General features: G+C 40.3%; 1 protein-coding gene across 5 annotated transcripts in view; it reads right to left on the minus strand.

Moving 5' to 3' along the window:
* NfI (Nuclear factor I) overlaps positions 1-12778 on the minus strand; it is a 602168-nt gene that overhangs the window by 235009 nt on the left and 354381 nt on the right. For all 5 annotated transcript variants that reach the window (XM_067141127.2, XM_067141126.2, XM_067141124.2 and 2 more), the window contains exon 5: positions 6422-6481. In XM_067141127.2, the coding sequence (XP_066997228.1) occupies positions 6422-6481 (60 nt within the window). The remainder of the gene's footprint in view (positions 1-6421; positions 6482-12778) is intronic.

Consider the following 12778-nt stretch of genomic DNA (forward strand, 5'->3'; position numbering starts at 1 on the left):
TTTTATTACAAATTTTACTCGTACATATGGACCCATCCCTAAATGACGAATAATTTACATCAACTCTTCGTACTCCACCAAATATCGTAGCACTACGGAGCGTGTTTTAGAAGGAATGACAAGGCGGTGCATAGAAGTTCACGTAATACATATATCTTTTACAAGATGCTTCGCGTCGCACCGACACTGGTAGGTCTTACGGCTACGATGGGACAGGAAATGGCTAGGAGTGAGGAGGAAGCGTCCGTGGCTTTAATTAAGGTACAGCCCCAGCATTTTCCTGGTGTGAAAGTGGAAAACCACGGAAAAAAGCATCTTCAGGGCTGCCGACAGTGGGGTTGGAACCCATTAGTAAAATGAACACATTAAGCACAGATGTGTGTATTTTTGTCTTTCCTAAAGGAAACATTCTTAAACTCACCTGATTTATTGAGGAAAGAGGGAAGAAAATGTCATCTCTTTCTCCCTTCCAGCTTAATATAGCACATTATGAACTTCACTTGAAGACCAAAAACATCTGGTATGGAATTTGTCTACGGTATTACTCAATCGAAAACATTTAGCTTACTCTCATACTGACCACGTTCATGTTCCAGCGGCCCATCGCAGCTCATAAATAAAGAATACAAGTGCACCTTATATTTAAACGAAGAATAAAGATTTACGCATCAAATAGGAAATAATGTTTCCTTTCATTCACAGTTTGTTGTAACCGGTACCATGCATCGTCCATGAGGCATATTCCATGCTCTTCTGCAACCTCCCTTTTTTATGCAGGAACAGTTTTTTTTTCACAGGTGTTTGGGCTTCATTGTGACCCAATCATTTTCGCCATCATAAACGTGATTATTAATTCGTAAAACACAAAAAAGTAAAGCTGAAAAACCTGTTTGTAAGTTACTTTTGTATTTCTTCCCATGTAACAGTTATAGTTTGTTCAGTTTTTCTCAAATAAACGTTCAGTTCCACACTACTCACTGCAAAATACTCTGACTAATGCTCCCAATCAGCGTTTAGGGATTAGCTGGTCTAGACAATAGATTCGGAGCTTCTGGAATAAACTAACTTCTTAAATAAGAATAATGTTATTTGCTTTACGTCCCACTAACTACTTTTTAAGGTCTTCGGAGACGCCGAGGTGCCGGAATTTAATCCCGCAGGAGTTCTTTTACGTGTCAGTAAATCTACCGACACGGGGCTGTCGTATTTGAGTACCTTCAAATACCACCAGACTGAGCCAGGATCGAACCTGCCAAGTTGGGGTTAGAAGGCCAGCGCCTTAACCGTCTGAGCTACTCAGCCCGGCAAATTAACTTCTAATTACTTAAATGTGTATTTGTCTGTGATTGTTCTTCATATTGATAAAAAGAACTTTTGTATTAAGCCACTAGACTGGAGTATCAGTGCAACATTTAACTCATTCGAGGTCAATGAACTTACCAAAAACAATGAAGTGTTAAACCGCTGTTTGCGGACATTATCCTGATCACAAGTGACTCACAACAATTACACGATTATCTGGATGAAACATCAAAGAAGACTGGCTTGAAGAAGAATCTGCAAAGGACCAAGGTGATATCTCAGATGATATCCTCGCCATAATTGAAGGCTAAACTATGAAGCAGGCCGAGGAAATATGTGTATCTCGGACACACCATAAAGCTAGGGAAGAAAGATCACAGGTAAGTAACAAGGAGAGTGAGTCTAAGATGAAGTGCTTTTGGAAAGCTTAGATTTATTCCGAAAAGTGAAGACATAACTATTAACCTCATGAGGACGGTATTCGATGCCTGTATCCTCCCAGTTACTACATGTGGTCTGGAAGCAGTCTCGATAACTCAATGCAACGCCAACAGATTGCGAGTTATGCAGGGTGCTGGGATCCCACTTCGAGACAGGCTACCAAACAACAAAATCCGGCGAAGAACTCGGGTGACCGACGTGATCAAGCGCATAGCTACACTCAAGTGGAAATGGGCACGACATGTCGCGAGACAGAATGGGAGGGAGTGTTGAGTGTTTGAGATGGCAACCCAGGACATCACGACGCAGTGTCAGGAGACCAAAGCTACACTTGAATTATGACATTAGAAATACTAGGGAATACAGACAGTAACAATTGAGCTACATGGTGGATATTAGAAGAAGCCTACATTGAGAGGCAGTTAACAACAAGCTGAAGAGGAGGTTCTTATACCATATAAAATTCAATAGTCCTGATTCTGTGGTAATGTTGTGCCTGTATTCAAGTAAAGGGCTACGGAAAGAGGAAGGCACGACGAAAGAAGGTGGGGTAAGGGTCCGTTCACACTGACGACAGAGTGAAGCGTGTGCGGCACAAACCAAAACATTTGGATGGCGCTGTTCATACTGCCGACCGGACCGAGCGGAGTGAAGCGTGTGCGGCACATACCAAAACATTTGGATGGCGCTGTTCATACTGCCGACCGGACCGAGCGGAGTGAAGCGTGTGCGGCACATACCAAAACATTTGGATGGCGCTGTTCATACTGCCGACCGGACCGAGCGGAGTGAAGCGTGTGCGGCACAAACCAAAACATTTGGATGGCGCTGTTCATACTGCCGACCGGACCGAGCGGAGTGAAGCGTGTGCGGCACAAACCAAAACATTTGGATGGCGCTGTTCATACTGCCGACCGAACCGAGCGGAAGAGAGCCGAGCAGGTCTTCAAAGCACAAACAAGTTGCGTTTTCTGCTTGAAAATTGAAATACGACTGAGTTTCTGATCATCTATCAAAGAAGTGAAAATGTACACATATGTTTTTTGATTTAGTGAAATCTCACCCGATTATTTGGAATCTGAAGAATAAGCATAATGTCAAAAACGTGGGAAGAAGTCACGGAATGCAATTCAACAACTAAGTTCACTTTCATAAAGGTTGATTTCGTGTGATCTTCAACAGGAACTGGTAGCATATACAGAGGTGAACACCCTCCTCTTCCTCAACATCAATCTTCGAGCGAAGAGACTTCACAGAAGTAATACAGATACAGCGCTTGAAGATGCCATTTCTGTAAGACTCATTTCAGAACTACCCGCACTAGACTCTAGTCCTCGTGGCAGGCGAGAATGCGCAGTGCGGAAAATTATTTCTTAAATAAATAACTTCCAGGCTTGTTCAACCACTCAGCCAGCCTTTATTTCTATTTGTTAATGAGTTATTTATATGATATTTGCTACAATATGTAATATTCTACCAATTGTAAATTAACATGATGAAATTAACTTATAGGCCTCACACACACATATTTCCCGAGCCATTGGAATTAACCAATGAAGGCTAAAATCCCCGATCCGGCCGGGAATCGAACCCGGGACCCTCTGAACCGAAGGCTAGTACGCTGACCATTCAGCCAACGAGTCGGACATTTATCTCCAATGAGAACAACGTATAAAGATGTAACCTACATGAGGACCAATATATGATGAAACGAGGAGGAACTTACATCTCCAGAGCTGACCTCATAATGTATTTCAGTAGAATACTACTTCATGTCAATGATAATCAAAAAAGCGGCTTTTCCAGCCGAAAATATCGATCAATGGCACGTGCAGGATTAAAATATAGTGCACCGGGCGAGTTGGCCGTGCGCGTAGAGGCGCGCGGCTGTGAGCTTGCATCCGGGAGATAGTAGGTTCGAATCCCACTATCGGCAGCCCTGAAGATGGTTTTCCGTGGTTTCCCATTTTCACACCAGGCAAATGCTGGGGTTGTACCTTAATTAAGGCCACGGCCGCTTCCTTCCAACTCCTAGGCCTTTCCTATTCCATCGTCGCCATAAGACCTATCTGTCGGTGCGACGTAAAGCCCCTAGCAAAAAAAATAAATATATAGTGCCCAGGCCCAACTCTTCATTATATTCAAATATTTTCATGCATGTTTGTACATTATATTTTCCCGTGACTACGCACAACGTTCCGAAAATAAAGACTCCGTTCTACCTTTATAATGTATTTCAACCTATAGAATTAATTCATAAAAGAGATAGTATGTTTACAAAGACTACTTTTCAGACCGAACGACTATGCTATGCAGTTTAGATCATATAGCTGTGAGCTTACATTCGTGAGATAGTGGGTTCGAACCCCACCGTCAGCAGCCCTGAAGATGGTTTTTTTATGGTTTCTCATTTTCACGGCAGGAAACTGCAAGGGACGTACCTTAATTAAAGCGACGATCGCTTCCTTCGCTGTCCTAGCACTGTCCCATTCCATCGTCACACATTAAGATTTAATCAGTGTCGGTGCCAAGTAAAAGAAGAAAACTACTCTTCAAATTTCCATCCATCGTACCACTAAGTTCATCAAATCTTTTGTTTGCACGGCATTTTTAACGCCCTTAAACTGCACCGTTTCACAACAGCATACAACTAAAGCAGTTCGTAACAATTTTCTTCCTCGAGGAGTATGCAAGGGGCTGACAACACGTAAACTTCTTTTTCAATCATAAAGCGGGATATATCATAAACAATTGGTTTAATTACTACGATTTTCAAATTATTGTTGCCCAAAATATTTTAATAATGCTGCAGTTTCAAATTTAGTGTATAACGTATGTTTTAATTTAACTCGAGTTTTTATCCGTACAAGCACAATCCTAATATAAATCTATTATAATTATTATATTAATTTAGTTAGGTATTTCTAAGACATGAATCTTATTCTATGTAGAAGCTACATAAAGGGGATTTTCAGCTTCAGTGGCATGTAACATACATACATACATACATACATACATACATACATACATACATACATACATACATACATATATCTTCATTATAGACTGCTATGCCGTTGAGCCTTCAGTCAACAAGCTTCCGTGAATTAACTACGCTCCTTCACAATTCTCCATTTGTCTGTTATCATTAAATCATTGTCCGACTCGTTGGCTGAATGGTCAGTGTACTGGCCTTCGGTTCAGAGGGTCCTGGGTTCGATTTCCGGCCGGGTCGGGGATTTTAACCTTCATTGGTTAATTCCAATGGCCCGGGGGCTGGGTGTTTGTGCTGTCACCAACACCCCTGCAACTCACACACCACACATAACACTATCCTCCACCACAATAACACGCAGTTCCCTACACATGGCAGATGCCGCCCACCCTCATCGGAGGGTCTGTCTTACAAGGGCTGCACTCGGCTAGAAATAGCCACACGAAATTATTATATTATTAAATCATTAAATACTGCATCTACCAATCGCTGTCTAGGTCTCCCTCTACTTCTCTTACCCTCCATGGCCGAATCCATTATTCTCCAAGGTAATATATCCTACTCTATTCACATGTGGCATGTAGATCATCAATAAACTTAATTCAATTCAATTCAATTCAATTCAATTCAATTCAATTCAATTCAATTCAGTTCAATTCAATGTCAACATAAATGTGATTTCATGTTTTTAATCCTCACTAAACTGTACGTAATTGGTATTATTTCCTAGTTCTAAATCGAAAGCAGCAAATAAATATTTACGTACGAGAGAATGTGTATACGATGCGGGTCTTAGTTCCCCGTGTTTTAATGAAATAAATTTAATTACTTCACTCCAGTATTAGAAATGAACATACACAATGCATCGTTTTGAAACATTATTGTATTAATGTTTGAGCTCCATGTTACAGAACAGGAGGGTACTTCAATGTGATGTATGAAGTTAGTAGGCTATTCCTGATTATATTTTTAAGTATCTGGACGTAATTAGTAAGATGTAGGAAGAACTAAATAGATAAACCACCATTCTTCTTAAAAATGCATTTAAACGCCTCATATCCCCGTACAACTTGAACTGTATCAGGTACCGGTACACAGTACCCAGTACCCCTCAGCAATATTTAATGCTTTCACATCTCTCATCAAATCCTCTCCCACATCACATCTAATGATCCGCTATTAACACCTTTCGTGCCCTCTTATACTGTAAACAATGTTACACCTAACCATATTTTAAGCTTCTCATACAGCTAAATTCTTCCTATATCCTATTCTATTCTCTCAACTATATCTAATGCTCATCAAATATTCTCCACGCCACATATAAAATTACCAATACCTCGCACAATGAATCGCATAACACGTACTATATTGTTTTTCACATTACATATAATGATCTTCTATACCTCATCTGAATGCTCTTTCATTTCTCATCTAAATGCTCTTCCATACCTCATCTAAACGCTCCCTATATTGTAAGAAATAACAGTCCAAATAGTCTCAACCATATCTTACGCTCTCCCATACCAACGCTCTCTAATACCATACCTTACACTATCCATACAACATATAGGTAATGCCCCCTTTTTTATATATGAAACACTGTCCAACCATAGTCTGGGAAAACTGCTCCAGAGGAAACACTTGACAAAAATCAAACACGGAATTATAAGCAAGTCTTACCTTTTATTGCCCTGTCGTCATCCTTTTCGTTATTGTTATCACAAATTCCACTGAGGCTTTCTGAAAAATAAATCAAACCACAGCCTGTAACATCGACCTTCTATGAAAACTTCAAAGTCATTTTGAAGGAAAGGCAGTTATTTGTTATGAGGGCTTCCAGCGTACTGTCACACACAGTTAAAAGAATTATGCAAGATCGTGGACCGAGAAATACCAATATCATACAGACTTGGCATTTGGAACGTCCGTCTCTTAGAGACAAAGAATATCAGTAAGCCAATCACATATCTTCAAATGTATGGTCAACGAGAGTAACCGTTTTCTATTCAGTGCAGGTACGCGGGATTTACAGATGAATACAAAGGTGTGTGAGAAGCACGCTGTCCGCAAGCCCCTCCATTTGGTTATTTGATAGAATTTCTATCTTCAGAGTTCCACAAGGAATTTCAATTTACAGTCTCTGAAATCGGAAAAAAGAACAGAATATATAATTGGCGCATAACTGACACTTCAGGAAACATAATCCCACTAGCGAGGTTAAATCAGATAAAGCAAAGCAACCTCTCAACATGAAGAAAGTACATCAGTGCAACAAATTATTAATATTTTCATGTGACTTTTACGGCCATTTCTTGAATAAATTGTAGCATTAATTTCAAGGATGCAGGATACTGAAATGAAGCGAGAAAATTCACAAGGATGTAAAAGTCTGCATAATTAACACATTACTTTATGCACAACAACAACGTGCTTAATGAACCAAACCCCATGGCGCAACAGCCTCGAAGGGCCATGGCTTTTCAAGCGACCGCTGCCCAGCCCAAAGGCCTGCAGATTACTCTACAACGTTCTTAGGTGGGGTGAAAGGCTCTAGGTTTCTGACTAATGTTTGATTCCTGTTCAGCCCGGAAGTATATGAACCTGCGGGCAGCCGTAAAGTAGTTAGTGAGACGTAAAACCAACAAAACTTTTTTTTTTTTAGAATTTGGTTTACTTCACTCCGTTATATATAGGTCTTATGGTGGCGATAGGTTAGGAGTGGGAAGGAAGCGACCATGGACTTAATTTCTTTTTTTTTCTTCAAGTTGCTTTTCGTCGCACCGACACTATATGTCTTATGGCGACGATGGCACAGGAAAGGGCTGGGAGTGGGAAGGAAGCATCCGTGGCCTTAAGGTAACCACGGAAAACCATATTCAGGGCTGCCAACAGCGGGGTTCGAACCCACTACCTCCAGAATAATGGATACTGGTCGCACTTACACGACTGCAACTATCAAGCTCAATACAACACCAGTTAACCCCACCACATACTGCATGCTATGCGTCACCTCTATTACTGAAACGTGTGATGGACTTAATTAAGGTAGAGCATGATATGATATATGATATATGATATGATATGATATGATATGATATGATATGATATGATATGATATGATATGATATGATATGATATGATATGATATGATATGATATGATATGATATGATATGATATGATATATGATATGATATGATATGATATGATATATGATATATGATATATGATATGATATGATATGATATGATATGATATGATATATGATTTTTTTTTTGCTATTTGCTTTACGTCGCACCGACACAGATATGTCTTACGGCGACGATGGGATAGGAAAGGCCTAGGAATTGGAAGAAAGCGGCCGTGGCCTTAGTTAAGGTACAGCCCCGGCATTTGCCTGGTGTGAAAATGGGAAACCACGGAAAAATGATATATGATATGATATGATATGATATGATATGATATGATATGATATGATATGATATGATATGATATGATATGATATGATATGATATGATATGATATGATATGATATGATATGATATATGATATGATATGATATGATATGATATGATATGATATGATATGATATGATATGAGATATGGTAGGAGCGAGTGGCCACGCGGTTTGGTCACGTAGCTGTCAGCACTGTCGGCAGCCCTGGAGATGGTTTTCTGTGGGTTCCCATTTTCACACCAGGCTGCATCTTAATTAAAGCCACGGCCGCTTCCTTCCCACTCCTAGCCCGTTCCTATCCCATCGTCGCCGTAAAACCTATCTATATCAGAGCGACATTAAAAAACTAAAAAATTTGTAAACAATATAAAGACCAAATGTAAATAACATGTAAAATCACCTGTCAATACTCCAGAAAACAGTAAGTTAATAGTGAAATATCTCTCGAAGCTGGTTTCTCAGACTCTACGTTCCCTATCGCAAAATGTTGAGTAGAGTATCCCCTATTTCCTGTTTAATTTTTGCATGCTTTTACTTAAACATCTTGTGCAGTGCTGATGAGATGATAAGTTACACATTCTTGTTTATCTACACGAAGATGACATTTAGGAAAAGTTCACTTTCTGGTGTATCTTTAGGAATAAACCTCGTATGAATAAAATCTTTTTTAAATCCAGACATCATTAATGTAAAGAGAGCGCTCACCACTCTTGCCTTCATTTCAATATTTAGATATTGGAATTCATGAGGTTGAATAACCCTGTAAGCTTTCTACTGCTCCACTCACACTGTTCTCGAGAATTACAGAAATACAAGATATTCCCAATCTCAAAAATGTTAGAAGTTATTGGGACCTGGGAACACCCAAGAACAACACAAAACGTCCCTTTGAACATCTGTCCTATGGTTGATCGTTTAAGAGTTATAGATATTTCAACGTTTTCCAGTAGTTATTGGTAAAAACCCTACTTGACACATCAAACTTTGAGTACCTGTATCCCCGTCTGTATGCAAGAAGTGCTCAAAATATGTCACAAGTTTGATGGCTTTTCTGTTACAGAACGGTGCGTAGTGTTGATGCGTTTGGTTGGGTTGGGCTGGGCTGGGCTGGGTTCGGTTAGGTTCGATTGCTCTGGTAAAATGTAGTAACAAAATACATTTGTAATAAATGAAGTTATAATATATTTTCGAAGCTTTTTTGCACAAATCAATGTCTCGGCGTTCAGCAACTTTGATGCAGTCCTTAATAGTGAACCACCCCACTGTCGGCAGCCCTGAAAATGGTTTTCCGTGGTTTCCCATTTTCACACCAGGCAAATAACTACGGCCGCTTCCTTCCCACTCCTAGCCCTTCTCTGTCCCATCGTCGCCTATCTGTGTCGGTGCGACGTAAAGCAACTAGCAAATAAAATAATAGTGAACCAGAATATGGTAAATGGTATACTTGTGGGTGTAGTGGGAAAGTTTGACCATTTCCAGAGTGCATTTTGTTCATTCTTTCCAGAACTAATTTTCACGTGAAATATTTACGCCACTGTAATCACTTTCGAAAAAATATTTACACTGCCCCGACATGCATCCATTACGAAAGCCACTTTCAAGGTCCTCAGAAATATAATTCTCACTACCCACCATGTTACTTTGACAAACTGACGGACGTCGAGCTTTCATTCTTTACAGCTAGCTTTAAACTATCACGAGTGTGTTCCATTCAGGGGATTTTAAAATGATTTAGAGTAAGTCAGAATATCCACGTGACCCATATTTTGACTGTCACACATGCGTTTAAAACTCATATGGAGGATTTCCGTAAGTTGACACCAAGAATTAATTCGAAATTGTATCAATATAATGTGTTTACAAATACATCCTTATTTACAAACGTATCTCCCACGTTTTTCTATGACTTCAATTCTTCTTTCTTGATATTTAAAACCAGGTTGACTTGAAGGCGAAGAACCAATTTTCGTGAATTTTACAGCGTCAAAATCACCAAGTGGGTTTTTGTTCAAAAAATGCTAAATACATTTAAACAAGTGGATATTGCATGGAGCAGTGTCATGGTGTGTGGGGAGACAGCCCAGCTAATTTCGTCTCTGTCTTTCTAAAGCTATGTGAAACGTCGCATCGTCTTGGTCGACACAACTCATTTTGATGGAGAAATCCGAACTCATCGCCTGAATGTGCGAGCATAGCTCGAAGAATGGAATACCTTTTAAATCCCACAGCTACAAATACACATACATACCTGTTTTGTAGGAAAATTCGTCTAACATCGTCCGAAGCTTTGGTTCACCGACAGTACATACGCACAAGTTCCGAACCACGTCATACACAACCCGCAAAGCCAACAAACGCTACGTAACAAAAAATATGGCTTCCGACTGAGATAGCTAAATACAATCCAGGAAACTCAATCGTCAAAAATGACCGGTGTTTCGCCCCAGTGCGACATGAGCTCATCAGTTGGGGCGCACCTTCCCAGAGACACCAGTCAGTCAATCAAAAGAAGTTTTCATTCCCCACCCTGAGGGAATTACATCTCTACTTGCTATATATACCCTCCCGGGTTAGCATGACCAAAAATATGGCTTCCGATTGAGATAGTTAAATAAAATTCAGGAAACTCAGTTGAATACATCTGCACTAACTTTAGCACGAAACAGGTGTTTAAAAGACGTATCATTTTTCACTGCTATTAATTCACCACGAAATGTGCGTGTAGGCGCTGATTTCGCTAACTTTGAATGTAGCATGACGTCTTTCCAACTGGAACGGCATCTATTCAGGTTTACGATACGAATAATAATAATGTTATTGGCTTTACGTCCCACTAACTACTTATATGGATTTCGGAGACGCCAAGGTGCCAGAATTTAGTCCCACACGATTTCCGTTATGTGCCAACACGAGGCTGACGTACTTGAGCACTTTCAAATATCACCGGACTGAAGCAGGATCGAACCTGACAAGTCTGGGCTAGAAGGACAGCGCTTGAACCACCTGAGCCACACGAAACAGTGGCGGACAAATGAACACTGACCTCACGCAATGTCATCTCTTGAGGGTCAAGAACTACGCATGACCAACAGCAATCTCTTCATACAATTCCTAATCATTGTCACGCGTCTATACAAAATGTCTGTCTTTACATTTGCCGAAAATTCTACCTTTGCAGTTTCAAAATTGAAACTCAGTAAGAGCACGTAACCTTTGTTGAGAGGATCCGAACTTTACTGAGAGACCTTCAAGTAATTACAAGATGCACTCGTAGAATTATTAACAGACATATTGTAACTGGGTGGCAATGCTTACTCACAGTAGTACTGACAACGAAGTAAAATTAAAACAACAACATAAGACTAGCAGCTGGCCGTGCGGTTTGAGTCGCGTAGCTGTTAGCTTGCACTCGGGAGATAGTGGGTGCGAATCCCACCAGCGGCAGCCCTGAAGATGGTTTTCCATTTGCACACCAGACAAATACTGGGTCTGTAACGCAATTAGGGCCACGGTTGCTATCTTTCCAATCGTATTAGTTAGTGTGTTAGTGCAACGTTAAACCACTAGCCAAAAAGAAAAAAAAGAGCAGGAGTACAACAAATAATTCCATGAAAATCAAATATTAAAGCAAATTATATCCAAACAAGAAATTTTCATGATAACAAAAGAAGTACAGAAGTATTGACCTATTAAAACAAGAAACAAAAAACTTGGTAATTAAAAGTGACGTAGAGTAGTGCAACAAAATAATTAAAAGAAATTGTGAAGAAATTTGTGGAAAATAACTTCAAATCTTCCCTAAAATATATTGTAGTCTATCATAATTACAACATTCACTCAAAATGTACAAAGTATTCCATTACAAGTAGTGTACCAGGATAATAGTTACAATACAGTCACATACAAATCCACAGGTAACCTAAATATTTCCAATGCCTTAAAACTATGATTTACAGTAGATTGAGCTTAACATCTGGATAGGACACCATCACATGGAAACTTACACCAAACTGACAGGATACTGAAGTCTATTCTTGAAGGATCTGACATTTTTGGGAAAAGGCTCTAAGACTGCAACAATGATCAGTTCTCCGAATTACAGACGAATATTTACCGTAGATAGATTTTTATTTTAAATGGATGATCGGCCCCAAGCTGTTACTGAGCCATCGCCACTGGCTCCTCACCAACACATGGCGATCACTGCATGGTGTAGTGGTTAGTGTGATTAGCTGCCACCCTGCTCTGCCACGTGGTACTCAGCCTCGGGAGGTCAACTGAGTAGAGGGGGTTTGATTACCACCTCAGCCATCCTCGAAGTGCTTTTCCGTGGTTTCCCACTTCTTCTCCAGGAAATGCCGGGATGGCACCTAACTTAAGGCCACGGCCGCTTCCTTCCCTGTTCCTTGCCTATCCCTCCGAATCTTACCATCCCCAACAAAGCCCATTTTCATCGTAGCAAGCGAGGCCACTTGGGCGATGTATTGGTCCTCCTCCCCAGTTTTATCCCCTCTCCAGAATACTGTCTTTGAGGCGGTAAAGGTGGGATTCCTCGCTGAGACTGCGGGAAAATACAAATCTG

This window comes from Anabrus simplex, chromosome 2 (assembly GCF_040414725.1).
Source record: "Anabrus simplex isolate iqAnaSimp1 chromosome 2, ASM4041472v1, whole genome shotgun sequence".
NCBI classification, from domain to species: Eukaryota; Metazoa; Arthropoda; class Insecta; order Orthoptera; family Tettigoniidae; genus Anabrus; species Anabrus simplex.